At 39.1% G+C, this 18,568-nt stretch overlaps 2 protein-coding genes across 3 annotated transcripts; one reads left to right on the top strand and one right to left on the bottom strand.

The window, feature by feature from the left end:
• Positions 1-261: 261 nt before the first annotated feature.
• On the bottom strand, positions 262-14,955 carry LOC117293740 (ankyrin repeat and LEM domain-containing protein 2-like). The gene is made up of 13 exons (XM_033776168.1): positions 14,778-14,955; positions 13,847-14,300; positions 13,197-13,363; positions 12,239-12,403; positions 9,960-10,148; positions 9,141-9,263; positions 8,184-8,259; positions 7,434-7,621; positions 6,450-6,556; positions 5,358-5,494; positions 3,692-4,631; positions 2,554-2,682; positions 262-646 (listed from the first exon to the last, which is right to left on the bottom strand). The coding sequence occupies exons 2-13, from the start codon at positions 14,286-14,288 to the stop codon at positions 400-402; spliced, it is 2,910 nt and encodes a 969-aa protein (XP_033632059.1). The 5' UTR covers positions 14,289-14,300; positions 14,778-14,955; the 3' UTR covers positions 262-399.
• A 312-nt stretch (positions 14,956-15,267) lies between these two features.
• LOC117293733 lies at positions 15,268-17,611 on the top strand. Of its 2 annotated transcripts, none has more exons than XM_033776161.1 (2): positions 15,268-16,072; positions 17,481-17,611. In XM_033776161.1, exon 1 carries the CDS (start codon positions 15,318-15,320, stop codon positions 16,008-16,010), a length of 693 nt encoding a protein of 230 aa, XP_033632052.1. In that variant the 5' UTR covers positions 15,268-15,317; the 3' UTR covers positions 16,011-16,072; positions 17,481-17,611. The 2 variants fall into 2 exon arrangements, 1 of the variants encoding a protein (XP_033632052.1); XR_004519467.1 differs by lacking the exon at positions 15,268-16,072 and adding an exon at positions 16,182-16,278.
• Positions 17,612-18,568: the final 957 nt, after the last annotated feature.

The following is an 18,568-nucleotide window of genomic DNA, read 5'->3' as shown; positions in this document are numbered from 1 at the left end:
GATTTAAAGGCCTAGTCATACCTAGGTACATAAACTCAACAAAAACCTATTCCCAGCTCTGCCCTAATTTTGATTGGTAATGGTAATGCACAGCCAAGCAAAAACCTGCTTTGCATCTAAGGCCAATCAAACCAACCTTACAGGTTGTTAATAATAATAATAAATATTATTGGCTTCTTAGATAAATGTAGCGCTCATATCCATCACTCAGTGATGCTCAAGGCGCTTCAACATTCAGTATTTTCCTGCAAGGTATCTGGGACTTTGTTTGAATTATGAGACCCACTTTATTTACATAGCACCAGGTAATGGTTTACAAGGTGCTGTGGCGCAATATATGACTTTTGTGAATCACGGAAGGTTCTAAACAAAACCAAAAAAAACCTCAGCAGAACATAATTATTCCTGGAATAATTTAGCTTTCAGACCACCGAGAGACTCCCTTACATCGAAGCTCGCCTGCCGCAGTCTTAAGCCGCCGCCCTCTCTGGAGCGATGAGTGGGCTCCGAGAAATGCCGAGCGCGGAGACCTAACGGAGAGCCACTGAAGATGGGGTTGATTCCATGAAGGCGCCGAGGGGAGGAAGTCTGGTAGGGACGCTCAAAGGGTACCCTGGACGTAAAACATCTGGCTGGTGTGGGCCATCTAGGGTTAAAGAAACACAATAATAATAATAATAATAATAACCGTATTTATAACGCGCCTTTTGCCAAAGGATACAAAGCGCCAGGTATTATTACTGCAAGGAGTGGGGCGAATTTTTGAGATATAAGACCTAATCCTTAAGCACCATGTAATAATTTACAAGGTGCTATGGCGCAATATGCTGCCAATCCAGCCAGGAACACCGGGGCGAACCCCTTCTCTTTTCGATAAGTGCACTGGGCTCTTTTACATGCGTTTACACAACACATGGGACCAACGGCTTTACGTCCCATCCAAAGGATGAAGCAATGGTTGTGTGTCTTGCTTAAGGACACAAGTGTCACGGCTGGGGATTCGAACCCACACTCTGCTGATCAGAAACACCAGAGTTTGAATTCGGTGCTCTTAACCATTCGGCCATGACACTCCCACAACATTAGGGGAGTGGGTTCGATTCCTGATAATGACCTTTGTGCACTTATTCATAATTGCTTTGTAAAAAAAATGGGATTGAAGTGCATTCTGATCTACTAGCCAATGATACCCATGCCTACATCCTTATGGACAATGAAGGGTGTAACTCTGTTTCAGCCCCAGCAGTTCATGTAGGTGATAACACGCCCCCTGGGGTGCGCTTTGGCTTTCATAACCAATAACTGTTTGATGAATTGGTTATTGGTTAATCACATGCCAATGACGGAAACGTGTAGCCCTCATTTTGTGATGTTAGGCTATTGTTTTTGTGTAAAGCGCATTGATAATTTTGGGAAATTGCGCTATATAAGAGCTGGTTTTATTCATTTATTTATTATCTCATAAACAAAATTAATTGTTATGTTTATGGGATTTGAGGCAATGCAAAATATAATTGGTTTGAGGTAACACAATGTGTGTGTCTACTTGCCAGGTAGATTTTTTCTTTAGAGAACTGTCTTGTATGGGATGTGAGGAATTTGAGGCATTGCAAGACAGTACTCTAAGGAACAAAATCTTCCTGGCAAAGTAGACACACACATAGGGCGTTACTGCAAACCAAAAGCAATTGTGTTTGTTAAAATAAAATAAAAATTTAAACAAACGTTTTAAAATTTATAAAACTTAAATTCTTATTTTTGTTACGATTTTCATGTATGCAACTGTTACCCTCCATCAACCCATTTAAGCCCTTGTCTACAAAACACAGCATTAGGAAATCAACAACAACTCAAGTGGGGACTCAAACTTACGACCCTAACTGCAATCTTAAGTGCATAGAATGTCTTGACCACTTGACCAACAGAGAGTTCAGCTAGAGTCCGTTCTTGCAGATGCTTACTTGCATAAAAGTAAGACTGCTACTTGCATAAAATTGGTCGAGTGGGAAAGATACTCAATGGTAAACAGTGGATGTCTTGCAATCAAGTTGCCCTCACTATAACCGAGTACCATTAATCCAGCTGCCAAGCCCCGCATGTGGACAAATTGTGCACTTTGTGGTAAAAGCATGAAACTTCCTACAGTTGTTTTATGTTTCTTTATGTAACGATCTCAAAAAATGAAATATGTCCATTTTGACTATATTTTTGTTTTTTCTGCTAATATTTTAGACTGCTAATTTTTTAAACTGAAACACATAACAGTAAAATAATTATTAAAACAAATTTATAACTGTCTGTAATTCTGCAATATTATATCAAGGCATTACTACTGAAGTAGGGAGAACATGCATGTATAATTTAGCATTACATTGGAAAAACCAATAATAATAATAATAATAATAACCAGTTTTTATATAGCGCTTTTCACAAAACGCTTCCGACATTATTACCCCAACCAATCCACGACCTCTCCTGCAATATACTACTCAGGGAAGATTGCTACAAAAACTATACAGCACTCGTCTAATTATTATTATTAAGGTCTGGTACCTGTCTCTTGTTTCACCAGGCACTGAGCTGACGAGCTGCTTCCACAATCGGATCCAAGGATAGCGGTCTGGTATCTCAACTTCTGCCAATGCCCTCCATACATGAAGGTCTGTCTTTGTGGGCTTGGACCTGAATTAGATAAAAAGCCAGAAAAAAAATAAGAGGGAAAGATTGCATATATTTCAATTTTATCTTAATACTGCGGATGAGGGAAAATTTCATCTTCTACTGAAACATTTCAAAGTGCACCAAGACAATGGGAACTGGCCATGGGGCCTGAAGGCAAATGTCTCCGTGTATGTATCGGGGGCCAATTTCACAAAGCAATAAAAATCATTGCAAGACAAATTTTCAGTATCACCATAGTGATTTGTATAATGACATCACATTTTACTTAGCAACTACGATCAATCTTAGATCTTTATGAAATCGGCTACAGACCTGGATGTCACACAAGTCATACAGAAGAAGCCACAATTTTGGAAACAAAATTAAACCAATAAGAACAAAGCATTTTCATTTCGGGTTTTTTAACATCAAAATTTATCAACCCGTGGTCAATCTTCGTTTAAGCCAGCTTTCACAAAGAGCCAATACTGTCAAAAACTAAAACTTAAAAAAATTGGATGTTGTTCTTTACACAACTCATATCCTTTTGCTGACACCAACACTTTACCAAATATTCTCATCTTAAAAAGTGAGAGTTTTATATGCACACTAATTAGCAAACTGATAAAATCTTTTGCAAATTCAGTTTTCATGAAGAAACACAAGCTTCTATTTGCATTATTTCTTTGTTTACATATCATAACAATGGACAATTTTAAAGTGCAGGTTTCAGCCGCAAGTGGTGCTTTCGGGGCTGCACTGCAAAAAAAAAAAAAAAAAAAAAAAAAAACATTTCAGGGAAGTAGCATCACAAAAGTAGAAACCAAAATGCTTCCCTACGCAGGTAGAATTTTAAACTGCTTTTGAATATGCCAAGTGATTTTAATAGTGCTCAATAGTCATAACATTCCCTTCTGTGCAATATGTCCTTCATCAAATTATTTGTACCCTAGCATTTACGAAGAAACACAACCAGACTACATAGCTTCACAAGAATCTACCAAAAAAGTCACAGTTTTTTTTCACTCACCCTAAAATGAAGCAAGCCCCGTCTCTTGCACCTCTCACGCCAGCGGCGTTTCTTCTTGACGGAATCATCTTTGGAGTGCTGAAAACCTCTGCCCTCCCATCGCCATTTCCTCGATGCGACCCGCCGTCAATGTTTCCCTGACTTCCCGATGCCTGCCGCAAATCAAGTAGACTAACTTCCTCATTCGGTGCTTCGGTGCTGTTAGGACTTCTTTCGTCCACTTGCATAAAACTTGCTTCTGTTAACGAGCTGCTTTTACTAAGCTCTGCTTGTGAGCTTTCGTCGAACTCACCACCTCTCGTATTGCCATGGTGTTCACCAATCCCACTGCTTTCATTTGATGTGGCAGTTGGATTTGAATCTGTAGATTCACTGGATGGGTCTACCGACATTGCGGATGTTTCATCAGTACTGATGGTATTAACTACCTCAACATTCCTCTCTCTATCTGACCAATCGTCATCTGAGGGTGATTCACGATCTACCTCACTCTCTCCTCGATGAAGGCAAGTACTTGTTAATTTCCTCTCATCACTCCCAGCTTGACAGGGCACAATTTCCACCTCTAACTTATCAGCTGGTTTAACCGTCCTTTCTCTTAAATTCCCTTCACAGTCATCCTCAACAATTAATCCCTTTCCTGAGGCGCCAGACATTGCATTTTTATCTGAATCGGGCAGAGTGATTAATCCTCTAACTGTGCACTGTGCCGTTTGATTTTCACCGTCTCTACTTGTTTTGTTTTCACTTCCGCGTTGCCCTGTGCCTGAACTAACGCCTCTGGCACTTTCTTGTCCATCACCAGTCTCGTTGGTACTGCCAATGTGAAGTCTCTCCAATCCTCCAAGGAGCTTCGTCATTGAAGAATCCTCTGTTTGTATCGACACACCTGACTTGTCTAGTTTATCTTCCAAGGCCTCCTTTCTTATACCTGCATTGTCTGGAGATAAAAAGTAAAATTATTAGCTTTCGAGAAAGACTCTGCTAGGGTCGAAACGTCAGGACATTATTAATTTTTTGCATTTATACCATGTAGGTCCTTTTGGTTGGTAAGCAAATTGCAACAGCCAAAATTCTGTTTTCTCAAAAGTGAAATTAATTGCTGAATTGTGCTTGAAAGGGTCAGCACATTGAGGGCAAGATTCACATTTAAAGATGTCAAATTTGTTGAGTCATTTGTTGGAAATATCACTTTGGGGAAGCAATCCGAAACATGCCAACAGAAGTGAAATTTTTATCCCGAGGAAACTAGCAGGGCCCAATTTCAAAATGCATGTAAGGAATAAAAACTTGCTAAGCACAGAACAAAATTTGGTTAGTAAAAACAGCCAAAATACTGTACGGTTACTATCACTGTGACTGGTATCCCACCCATTTCTTGCTTAGCAAAAGAATTTGCTAAGCATACCTTTCTGCTTAACATGTTTATGAAATTGGGCCCTGATCATCGAGACAAACAAGAGCTAGGTTGCAGATTCTCCTGAATAAAACAACGTGAAAGAAAAGTTCCTCAATTAACAGACACCATTCCCACATGATAATAGTAATAACAATGGAAACTTTTATAAAGCACCAGTTTCCGCCACAAGCGGAACTCATGGCACTGCTGTAAAAAAAAAAGAAACAAAAAAGAAGCATCACATAATTAGAAGAAAAAAAACCTCACCTGCGCCAGTCGAAGACCACTTCCCAGCAAGATATTCTTCAAGTTTCTGTAAGCCCTTGGTCGACGTGATGTCCACAAACTCATCCAGAAAGTTCCAGTACTCCGACCACGACACCTTCATTTTGCCCGCTAACTCCCTGTTCCCGATTGAAACGAAATTTGCAAAAAATAGTTAATGGCCTGACCTTTCGACCCTAGCAGAGTCTTTCTTGAAGGCTTAATGATAACACAACAAACATGAACAGGTAATTAAGTGTAACATAAGCAGTCAAAATTTGTGATGACAATGAAGAGAAATTAACATGCAGTGAAAAAGAATGGGCAGAAGTGGGGGGGGGAGCGGACCTAGTCATTGGAGAGTGGACTTGAATCTGGGTCGTGACACTTGTGTCTTTGTGCAAAACACTTGACTCTAATTCTTTAATTACTTCTCATCATCAATGGGTAAATGGGTAGCTGTGGGCAGAGATGCTTCTTGCGATTGATTTGAGCTTGGTGCTTAAAACTTGCGCTACTCCCAACACAGGGAGCTAAGATTGTTTACGGAATGAAATAAACAGCCCAGTGACCAGTGACCAGTGTAATAGTGACCAGTGAACCAGTGAACCAGTGACCAGTATACTAGTAATGCTCAAAGACCAACATTGGTGGATACCGGCCTTATTAAAAAAGAGTCCTATTATCTAGGATTTCAGCCATTGCATGGTGAGGTATCAATATATATTTGGTTTATGTGTTTATCTACTTGCCAGGTAGAGTTTGTTTTCAGAGAACTGTCTTTCTTTATTTTACTACCGCGGCGTAGACTTATCGGATGTTCCGGAGACTTCTCAGTTCTGAAAAGAACTGTCATGCTTATTAAATATTACCCGGGCGGATGGTACAGAAATAGGCTGGGACTACTACTTTAGCTTATAGGATCGTAAAATACTGTACTACCAAATTACTGTACTACCGCGGAGTCGGTTCTTGAATTGGTCTCAACGTTTCGACTAGCTTGCTCTAGTCATCGTCAGGAGACTGTCCTATCATCATTATGAAATAACGCAATCAAAATGTTTAACTCATTGAAACGGTAACGAAGAGGCTTACCTTCCAATTCTTTCCAGGCCTTTCTCTTCATCGGCTCGTTTAATTCTTCCCACTCGTCTCCTCTCTGTCGATGATGGAGTGTGAAGATTTCTTCTAAAACATCCAGCCTGCACATAAAAAACAGGTAAATATTGATCAATCAATCAATCAATCAATCAATCAATCAATATTTGTAAAAGACATTTCTTGTCTAATTTTTTTTCTTTTTCTGTTTTTGAAAATTCTGTTTATTTTGTGAATAAATAAAGTGTTTGTTTTGAAAAGTTAAAAAGTCATCTGACAGTCAGTCAATCAATCAATCAATCAATCAATCAATCAATCAATCAATTAATCAATGTCAACAACATGATGTCAAAATCAAACAGTTTGCTCGTTTAAGGCGCTGAGGCACAAAAAGAAGAACTGAAGGGGCCTTCTGCCATAGAGCTGCTCAACCAAGACACATTGCTTAACAATTTTCAGCTAAGCCAGAACGATTAGGATGCAAATCGACCATAGTACCTACACTTCAATGTCCATTTTGAAGGACAAGGCAGACATACTAATGCATCTTGCAACAGGATGCAAGTGCCACAACCAGGACTCAAACCCACACTCTGCTGATCAGAAACACTAGAGCTCGAGTCCCGTGCTCCTAACTGCTCGGCATGCAACGCCATCATTACATTGTGAACCGCTCCAAATACCCTAACTTATTTTTCTAATATATTTGGTTTGCGGTAATACCATGTGTGTATCTACTTGCCAGGTAGAGAACTGTCTTCTTTTTTCTACTAGATTTATCGGATGTTTGGGAGACTTCTCAGTTCTAAAAAGAACTGTCCTGCTTCTTAACTACTACCCGGGCAGAAGGTATAGAAAAATGGCGGAACTACCACTTAAGCTTATAGGATCGTATAACTGCACTACACAGAGTCAGTTCTTGAATTGGCCTTAACGATTCGACTAGCTTGCTCTAGTCATCTTCAGGAGACTTTTTCTTACCTCTGATGGAGACATGGGACCTGCGCATGCGTGCAGTGACAAGACAGAATCAATCGGACTGTCAGGTGTAAGTCTGAAATCAAAGAGAGGGCTTGATAGGGGCTCAGGTAGATCAGGTGACCATGGCTCACCAATGTACGGCTGCGTACAGTTGTCTGCCGATCTGAACAACGGTACATAGTAGTGAACTGAAATAAAAACAAAATCACTGTTGTTAAACAACTGATTAGTCTTACCACTAGACCACCGAGCTAGCCAGGTAGCTAGAGGCAATTGGAGTCCTATATGTTAGCTGCGGGTACCGCAACGATTTAATAGAAGTTCATTTTGCTTTTATCATTTTAAAGGCAGTGGACACAATTGGTAATTACTCAAAATATTTAGTAGCATAAAATCCTACTTGGTAACGTGTAATGGAGAGAGGTTGATAGTATAAAACATTGTGAGAAACGGCTTATTTTGAAGTGAGAGAAAGAAGCAATATTCATCGAATTTGATTTTGAGACCTCAGATTTTCATTTTGAGGTCTCGAGATCAAGCATCCGAAACCGCACAACTTCATGTGACAAGGGTGTTTTTTCTTTAATTATTATCTCGCAACTTCGACGACCAATTGAGCTCAAGTTTTCACAGGCTTGCTATTTTATGCATATGTTGAGATACAACAAGTGAGAAGACTGGTCTTTGACAATTACCAATAGTGTCCAGCGTCTTTAAGGACAAAAGAATATAAACCAGTTTGTTTCTTACCACTCAGTAGGTCTTTAATTGTTTCTTGTTGCTTTGTAAGTGCATCACCAGACGCCTTACTCCAAGAACAAACAATCTGGAAAACAACACAACAATTGGCCATCAATAGTTAACAAAAAAAAACATTTTTACAAGTGCAATGATGAGAATTTGAAGTTGAAATAATTACGGTATGTTTCGTTCAAATTCACCAATGCAGGAAAGAATAAATTTTCTGTCAAAGTAGGCGCAAAATTTTCCTAATTTCATTTAATTTATTCTGGTTGTGAAGCCACGAACCCAATGGAGAGACGACAGTCAAAGAAGTTTCAGTTTTAGAAGTGCGAGGAAAACCCCAGAAAACTATTCCAGGGGGGAACCAACGGAGTCAGGAACTGAAAACCCAATCCACATAGTGCACAACCATGATTCGAACCGGGGAAAGCGATTAAAGGTACCATGACACCAACCCGGCCACCATTTACTAGTACAATTGACCCCAGAATACACACGTTAAAGGCAGTGGACACTATTGGTAATTACTCAAAATATTTACTAGCGTGAAACCTTTCTTGGTGACGAGTAATGGGGAGAGGTTGATGGTATAAAACATTGTGAGAAACGGCTCCCTCTGAAGTGCCATAGTTTTCGAGAAAGAAATAATTTTCCACTAATTTGATTTCGAGACCTTAAGTTTAGAACTTGAGGTCTCGAAATCAACTATCTAAACGCACACAACTTCGTGTGACAAGGGTATTTTTTCTTTCATTATTATCTCACAAGTTCGATAACCGATTGAGCTCAAATTTTCACAGGTTTGTTATTTTATGCATACGTTGAGATACACCAACTTTGAAGGCTAGTCTTTGACAATTACCAATAGTGTCCACTGCCTTTAAGAACTTTAAATAGTAGTTTGAGTAAATAATTGCCTTTAAAGTGAAAGATAAATACTCATATGAAACAGTGGGTACTTACTTGACTAGCCGTTTGCCCGGACTTGTTTTTCAGACTCTTATCACATTGTGGATGGTTAACTAGAAGTTCAGTAACTTCTACGTTGCCAAACTTAGATGCAAAATGAAGTGGAGTTTCTCCGACCTGACTGAGACAATAAAGAAAACATGTTGTTATCTGCGCAGTTTCAACACCTCTACTAATGACCTTTCTATCGCAACCTCACAGCTTGTGTTTTTGCAAACCGAGGTTGGAAAACTATGGAAAGCCATAAATGCAATACAAAATCAGATGGCCACAGTTTGTAGAAATGTCACACAACTATTCAAAAATAACGTTGAATTTGTTGTAAACAGAGCAACCAATCATCGGAGATACTTTAATGCAAAAAATGTTGAATTTTGTCAGAACACAGAACATCCGTTATTACGATTGCATGTCTTCCTAACATTTGGCGGTCCATTGCAACCAGCACAGTTTGTTTATCAACAATGGAAAGGTCTGTATTAGCCATATTTGCAAGTTGAATAAAGTCTTATACAATGACTTGCTTAGTCCCAAGTTACCGCTTACTAAAATCCTCAGACTGTAGAGACAGTTGCTATGTCAAATGGTTCGGGGGCAAGCTTTTGCATAGCAACCTCCAGATGAACAGACCCTGGTAGCATTGTGCCATACACATCCAATCAGAATTGTGTTTGGGTGTTCACAATCACAGTCTTATATGTAGATATGCAAAAGCTGTCTGACTGCTGGGAACGTAAATGCCTCTCAGAGGTCCAGCACCCCTTCGTGGAAATCAGCGAACCAAATTACATGTACCACACCCCAAGCCCTTACCCCTTTGTCCGGCGAGTTCAGGTACAAATCAACGAGGTACTCCCTCCTATTGTTGAGTGTCTCCACTGGGTCGTCAGGATACATCAAGAGAATAAACTCTGGATTCTCCAGGGTATCTAGAATCAAGCCGCACATACCAGCGAGGTTCTCCTTGGCTACGATATGCATTGCATTATACCGAGACCCTTCCTATTGTAGGAACAAAGGCAAAGTGTAGGATGTTAGTACATTATAAATACGGAACAGGTGTCGAACACTTTATTTGTCTACGCCTATAGACCTTTATCATGCTGTCTCCATCTTTGTCATGTTCCTTGTATCCTATAACTATAATGAATGCTAATAATCTTTTTGCAAATAGGAACCAGACTATTTTGTTCTTCCAGCTTCAATTTGGTTAAAATGATATCAATGGACAAAATTCAAGATGGCCGCATCATGATAAAGGTCTATAACCTACTTCTTCTGCTTAAATACTTTGTAAAATTGGGCTGCTGTTTTAAGTATGCTAGTTTGTGATGCAAATCTGCGCTAAGAAATTATCGAAAGTCTAAAATGTAAACTAATTCACTTGTTTGAAATATTAAATACCACTAATAAGTAGGCCTAGGGGGGCCATGCAGGCTAATAAACTGAATTAAACCATTAAACCAACTCGCTGTCTGTGGAGACTCAGTATCAAAGCCTATATGGGTGAACTATAAAAGATCCTCATGTATGATACTAACTGACTTAACAATTAACCAATAGCCACATTTACAACATTTAGCAACTACTTGTTATTGGATTTTTTATGGCAGTCTTTTTGAATGGTGGAGGAACTCATTTTGAACTAATGCCTAAACAGGAGATTTTTTTTAATAAACTGGTGTAATTATAAAACTTAGAATCAACTATGATAATGAACCAACTATGATAATGAACACATCTAGAAACTGAAATATTTACAGAGAATGAAATACAGGCTACTGTGTCTATTTACATGTATGCCTAATTGTTAAATAATAAATTATATGCCCTAAACTACATCAACCATAAAATATTATAAGTAAATGACAACTGAACTAAGGGAAAAGTTGCAATACAGAAAACAATTCCAAATCATACAAAATGCACATTCCTGTAAGTGAAAGAAGAACATGGTTAAGAATAAACAGCATACACCATAAATGAATGACAATGTTCAAAATGCACACATGAAATATCAATACACACTCTCAGAAAAACAGCATCAAAATGGAAAATTCAATTCAGAATGGAACATATGTAAAGTAAGAAATGCAAAATGATCAAGGTGTAAAGGAAGTTTTACTTTTTTTTTAAATATGAACAAATTACAGGAAGAAAAATGGAACAATCAGAAAGAAAGGTAATTGTACAGTCAATACATAGCAAAGTATACAGAAGCAAAGACAATTGGTATCCATGAATCAATTTACACTGAAAACACATCAATCAAATACACAGAGAAAAACAATTGGAAAAGGCAATATTCAGTACAGTCAATATATTATAAGCAGTTTCAATTAACACACATGTAAAACAAAAGTGAGAGCATATTGTCAGCAATATAATATAAAATGTCAAACAATTTCAGAAATGAATGAAATCATAATAATGTCAAATATATATCACAACTGTGGATACACAATACATGTAAAGATATGGGTAGGCCTACCCATATATATCGCCTTCAATGCGCAATGAACATCGCCAAAATGCTCAATTCAAGTTGTGGTGTTATAAAACAAATATTGATTGTTTTATTTTGTGCTATGGTTACAGTTAAAATTATGACTCCCTCAGTAAAAGCATATTTTTTCCCTCAATTTTACCTCCAGAAAATAGAACATAACTAGGATCAACTTAGGAGTCATAGCTTTAACCACAGTACTCGAATAGTCAATATTTGTGGATAGACCCCTAGCACAGCGCGCAACAAAACACGCCCACCCTGTCCGCCATTTTGGGAGTCAAGTTGTGAAAATATGCACAACGGTATTGACTACAAAAAAGGTGAAAATGGTAGTTGTGCATTGTCCGGAGGTGCGGTCCGAGGTGTGCAAGGGGTCAATCAACCATTCAACAGGCAGGCCTTGAACCTTGCTCTTTAAGGGGCTCAGCAATTTTCCTCAGGTAAGGGGCACTTGTATTGGAACCTTGCAGAGGGCACCGCAGAAAAAGCACAGGGCACCACGGCAATTGCTGTGGGTGCAGTGGTTTATTTCAAGGCCTGTACAGGGGCCGGGGGGGGGGGGGGGGTTGATCATTATACCTACTTGCAAGATTGTTGGTGTATCCCCAGCATTGAGTAGGTATCTAGGGTTACTCCACACGATCTCCCTAAACTTTGTCTCGTTGCTTTGTTCGATGACGCGCCGCAGCACGACTAGATCTTGGGGCTTGACGGAACGGAAGTTGCCGACCGCCTTTTCGGCAAAGGGCTGAGGAGAGAATTTAATTTATAAATAATATATTTTGGCATTTTTTAGCATCGTACCGATACACAGGCTCAACATAACCAGGCCTGGAATTTCCTCTTGAAGGGGGCAAGGCCTTTTTTTTCATTTTGTAAAGGGCACTTCCATTGGAAAATCTCAAAGTCTATGGGAAAATTTTTGAAGGGGCACAAAGGCCAAGACCAGAGCAATGGTGGCCATGGCCTCTGTGTAGTTCCAGGCCTAGTGTGCACGCCACACAGCGGAATGTTCAAGCATGTCAACATTCTGGGTGCATACAAAAGCGGGTTTAACCGACTTTCATTTGTAGTGTCCAAAAAGTTGTGCATGCAAACATATCTTCTGACATTTACTGGTTAAAGACACTGGACACTTTGGTTATTACTCAAAATAACTGTTAGCATAAAAGCTTACTTGGTAACAAGCAATGGAGAGCTGTTGATAGTATAAAACCTTGTGAGAAACGACTCCCTCTGAAGTAACATAGTTTTTGAGAAAGATGTATTTTCTTACTCAAATAATAAAATACTTCAGGCCTGAAGCCTTTTATTATGTGTCTGAAAGCACACAAATTTGTTCAACAAGGGTGTTTTTTTTTTCATTATTCTCTTGCAACTTCGATGAACAATTCAGTCAAAATTTTCACAGATTTGTTATTTCATGTATTTGTTGGGATACACAAAGTGAGAATACTGAAGTTTGAAAATTAACAATTTCACAGAATCCTAAGCACTAGAAAAGTAGTTCAGAGAACTATTCCATTAGACTTTCTGTTTACCTGATTTGACGAAGCTTCTGAGGGTGGTTTGGGTGTACTGAGATCCTGATTTGACTTAGCGAATGTTTCCGCCTCTTCCTTCGTCTTGAAGACCTTAAACCGAGCCCCTTTGTTCTTCTTGGCAACGGTCAGAGCCTCCTTGCGATCCTGGTAGATTAGAATCTCATCTAGATAAAAAAAGACAATGATGCTTTGCTTTCAAAGGGCAAGGGCACCGGGGCATGTTCTCCTTGGTAAAGGGTACCCTATGAGGAAATTGTAAATTTCTACTGGAGCATTTCAAGGGCACAAAGGCAATGTCCCGGGGCCTCTGTGTGAAGTATCTGCCCAGGCCTGTTGAAATCCTCCTACTATCATGACTATTAGGACATCAAACAGAGAAGGGAAGGCTATGTGAGAGGGTCTGGGGCAACACTACAGTGCCCATTTATAATAATAGGATTAATACAATCAAACAGTTCCATTAACCAAAGGTATACTTTCCCTTATATACAAAATATGCAACTGCGTAGTGTTTTTCAGTTTCCTTTGGCACTAGACAAAATGGGGGGGGGGAAAGAAAAACCTATTGATCAGCTGAAAAGTTGCATGTACGTGTCCCTCAAGGGTTTACATCAAAGGGGATTTATAATAAGTAAATGTCTGCGTACCTGAAGTTTTCACTGCATTTGTCGAATCTTGCTCATCAACTCCAGCACTATTGGTGTCAATCTTAGATGGAATACAAACTGCAAAGTAGTTTGTAATGACAGGGATTCCCTTTTGGGGGGTATTTTGCTCATTGCAGACGGCATCAACATCTGCTTGTGACCTACAAGTAAGTCTAGATTGTTCAGTGTGTGTGGGATTTGACGATGTTCCTGACCCAGCATCTGTTGAATTAACATGACTTCCAGCGTCGCTGAGACCTGCTTGGGTTCCCTTCTCTACCTCTCCTCCTCCTTGTTGCTCCCATAGGTAGCTAGCGATGCGGCGTTCCACTAGTTTACGAGTTGTCTTGGTAATTGGGATCGGTTTTTGACCGCATGCCGTAAGCTTTGACCGTAATTCCTCTACGGTGAGCTTCGAAAGTTGTGCTTTGATTTCTTCCATGATGTCTTTCCCCTGAAATGTAAAAAATAAAGAGAAGTTGAAAAGAAGTTGAAAACTTAAAAGACTATGTCGTTTTCCTTTTTTAACTTGAATTTAAACAATAACTATCTTCAACAATGTGGTCCTACGATACTCCCCGGGACTGACTGAGGTTCATTTGATTCCTCTGGTCCGTCCGACCCCCAGTAACTGACACCGGGTCGGCAAAGTTTCCGTATGGCGCCACCACTTTTTCATTCGAAATGAAATCTAATTTACCTCAATGAGATATCCCTTTTTGTAAAAATGAGTGAAAAAGTGGTGGCGCCATACGGAAAGTTATCTAACGAATACACTACAGAGCCCCAGTCATTATTGAATATTGGGTCAACATATGGGTCAACATTTTTAACAACAGTAACAACCGTGATTTTGATTTACAGAAAAAAAACACTAGGGATGGCCTTGGATGTTTCTCCTTACTGAATGAAACTAAACTGAGTCACTCACAGACACTGCAGATTCTCACATCATAGGCAAGGGGCAGACTTTTATTTTCATTTTCCTTCTTTCATGACGTCAGCGTGTCGGGAAAACTAAGGAACCAAAACTAACACGGAAACGTACTGAACTTGGAACTGAAATTGCCACCAAAACTGAAGTGAAAGCATGTGTGTGGAGAATGTGGGTGAATGTACGGCAGATAAATGACGGAATAGCCACTTTTTCAACAAATGAGGGCGCTTTAAAAAATCTCAACAAGTTATGCCCGGTATCCAGCGCGTTCAACATAAAGTGATCATATTTTTTTGGTTACCAGCGAATGTGTTATAAAAGATGGCGACGCCCACTAGCACTGTTAAACCTCTGCATTTCTAGGATGCGCAAGAGTTTCTCTGTCAGTGCCTGGATAAACTCAAAGACGACACCGAAAGGGCCAACAAGAGGGCGCTAAACTCCCCCTTGGACGAGACCCCAGGGACGGATGATGATGTTGCTAAGTGTGGAGTACTGCACTACGGGAAAGGGGTCGACAGAGTCACTTACACCATGACAGAAGGAAACCACTCCAGAAATTTGAAAGAAATGGACGACGAAAAGGATCTTGGTGTCCTGTTTGACAAGTCACTAACTTTCAGTAAGCACATTGGAGCAATAGCAAACAAGGCGACTCGAATTCTAGGTGTAATAAAACGGACCTTTGACTACATGGATGAGGAGACTTTCAAGGCATTGTACAAGACCATGGTTCGCCCACATCTGGAGTACGCCAACAGCGTTTGGTGCCCCTACTTGAAGAGAGACATTAACAAGTTAGAAAAGGTGCAACGGAGGGCAACCAAAATTGTTCCATCTTTAAGGGATTTGCCATATGAAACAAGGCTGCTACTCCTTGATCTCCCAACACTTGCCTACAGAAGATTGCGGGGTGACCTCATTCAAGTTTTCAAAGTGATGCATGGGTTCCAGGATGTCCATCCAGATAAGCTATGTGACATGTCAAGAAATGTAAAGGGTCTAAGGGGCCATGATCTGAAGATAAACAAGGAACGTAGTACTACCAGAATTCGTCAGAACAACTTCACACAGAGAGTCTGTAATGTTTGGAACAAACTACCAGCTGCAGTTGTTCATTCTCATTCAACTAACATCTTCAAAAATGGCATTGATGAGTACCTCACCAAAAACATTGACATGTACAGTTTTGCAGGATGTTCACCACAGGATATATGGAAATATTAAGTTCATTCTCTTCTGCTCTCACATTTGACTTCGCTACTTCCATTGCATTCAGTGCTTTTGCAGTAAGTTTTGTGTGAATATGGATGGGCGTTTTATAAGGCTTCATTTAGCCTTCATTATGCAGAGCCCGAATCTACAGGTAAACAGGTAAACAGGTATGATAAAATTAAACTGAGGTTTCGCTATCTGCGCGACTGCCCAATTGTCAAGAACTTTGAATTTGAAGTCATGCACTCGACGATCTCTCGCTGGACATGCCCAGAAGGAGGTTTGGCAATTATTTTTTCTCTCTTGAGAATACTCTTTTTTTTTTTTTACTTTCGGCTCTGGCTCAACAAAGTTCTAAAATATTTTTTCCGTTTTGTATTCCTCCCCGTTTTGTGGCCACATAACATTCAGTTGGGAGGGTTCTGATTTTATGCTATGATATTATTCTAGAACTCTTGTAGATACTCTCGTATCTTGTATATAAACCTTTATTTTATTCCTGAGACGATGTGATTTGTTGGGCTGCTTCTAGTGCGGGTGTTGTGCTGACATTTGTTTCCTTTAGTCTTTAAGTGACTGTTTTATTGTGTCCTGTATTGTGCATTGTATTTTTATAATTGTGTGCTATGTTACTGGAGTGTTAAAAACAGTACAGGAGATCTTGTTAATGTCATAATGCATTCCCTAATTTTGAACGATATATTGTGTATTTTGAATATCTTTTTAAGCACGAGATCCAAGGCAATATCTATTGTAATCTGTACATGTATTGAGAATGTTCTCCTTTTTGGATTACTTTCGGCTCTTCCTCAAAGTTCTCAAATGTCAGAATTTTTTTCCCCACATACAAGGTAGACTGGACTTCACTCAGACTCGACTGCACCTCAATAATTCTGTGTTAGCGAATGCATTTATATATCTTATCTATCACTTTTTCTATAATTTTTAATTGTTAATGACTAATGTTTTATCTTTAAATTCTAATATATATCATAAACTCTTGATGTCACTTTTTGTAAACTTAATAATTGTTACCGGACTTGTTGTTTGGTATTTTTTAATAAAACCAAAAAGAAACAAAAATAATGTGATTTTTTGAGAAGTTTCCTTCTCTATAAAATAAATTCATTGCCATACTTTTTCAATTTTAAAATGTTAATTGTCACAATTCAATATTTGTATCAATTGTTTTAAACTTTTCCATATTTCAGTATTTCTAACCCTATCGGGTCGATCCAGGTTGAGGTATAATGCCGTGTCCAAATTGGCGACTTTGGCTACAGCTATGGCTAGATCAGCGCGTCTGTCAGTGTTGAAGAATGGCCGTAGCTGTAGCCGAAGTCGCCAATTCGAACACGGCCTAACTTAGAGAGGTTTGCGGTGACAACATGTGAATATCTCTATGTGACTAGTGTTGGTTCCGAAAAGAACCGGTGGTTAGGGACTCCTATTAACGATTGTTATAATTTGTCCATGTTTCAGTCATTCTAACCCGATCGGGTCGATCCAGACGGCGCTGGAGCAGTTCTTCAGAGAGGAGGGTATAGAGTATGCCTGCGGAGAATGGGACTGCAAGCAGGCTATAGTCATGCATAAGTTCACTAAGCTACCAAGGTAATAGAAGTTTTTGTTGGGATGTGTTTTTTGTGATGCTGATTGGAAGCTGTTTGTTGCTGTTTTCTTAGCAACTAGGCAGTGCATTCAGCTGAACTTTTACATGTGACTTATAATGTATATTTCTTTATAATTTTGCCTATAAATCAGCATTTAATGGACAAAACCCAATATGAGTGCCAGTGTCTTTAAAGATTGATAATATTGAAGAATTATTTATTTTTGTCATTTACAAAATATTGTTTTTATATTGGGTTATAGTAGCCCTATTTTGTACCTAGATTGAGGATTTATGTATATATATGTCTTGCCTTTTTAAATACCTTTGTTCATTGGTGTTTGTGCATGTTTTTTCATGCCCTGATGTCCATCTGTGTACTGTTTTTTTTTCACCAACTGTTACCACTGTGCAATTATCCTAGTATAATCCTAGGTAATCGAAGTAACAGAACAGCAAACCCTGTTTTTTTTTACATTCATTTTTCTCCTTGCTGAGAATTTCATGTTGTCAATAGTAATGATAAATTGGTATAAGAGTTGTCTTCAGAAAACCTTTTTCAATTTATCATCAATTGCAAAGCTTTTGATGGCAAATTGGTCCAATGGTGCTCAATCAAAGGTAGTGCTGTCTTTCATTTTCACTTTTTTTTTCTAAAGAATTGATAAATTTGTCTTCGTAAACCTGTTTAAATTCATCATTGTCACTTACAAAGCTTTCGAATGCAAATTGGTCCAATGGTTTTCAATCAGACATGTTATGTCTTTCATTCTCGCCTTTCCAAAAACCGCAACCTTACAAGCGGACACTGAAGATCGCAAGAACTATGTCTCGAGTCATTCTTAATTTCTGCAACCGTTATAAATTATAAGTGGTGACTGATTGTTTTCCAATAAATCGCAGAGCAAACCAATCAGCTTACAGAAAACATTTTCCCAACATGTATTCTCCTGTCCTG

This window comes from Asterias rubens, chromosome 8 (genome assembly GCF_902459465.1).
Source record: "Asterias rubens chromosome 8, eAstRub1.3, whole genome shotgun sequence".
NCBI classification, from domain to species: Eukaryota; Metazoa; Echinodermata; class Asteroidea; order Forcipulatida; family Asteriidae; genus Asterias; species Asterias rubens.
This window is presented reverse-complemented; position numbering and strand designations above follow the sequence as displayed.

Excerpts from the sequence above, each read along its gene's own strand:
- LOC117293740 (XM_033776168.1), bottom strand. The coding sequence starts at position 14,288 with ATGGAAGAAATCAAAGCACAACTTTCGAAGCTCACCGTAGAGGAATTA. Across the intron at positions 13,364-13,846 it reads AAATGCAGTGAAAACTTCAG|ATGAGATTCTAATCTACCAG; the intron begins GTACGCAGACAT and ends TTTTTTATCTAG. Across the intron at positions 647-2,553 it reads CCTGGTGAAACAAGAGACAG|ATGGCCCACACCAGCCAGAT; the intron begins GTACCAGACCTT and ends CTTTAACCCTAG.
- LOC117293733 (XM_033776161.1), top strand. The coding sequence starts at position 15,318 with ATGACAGAAGGAAACCACTCCAGAAATTTGAAAGAAATGGACGACGAA.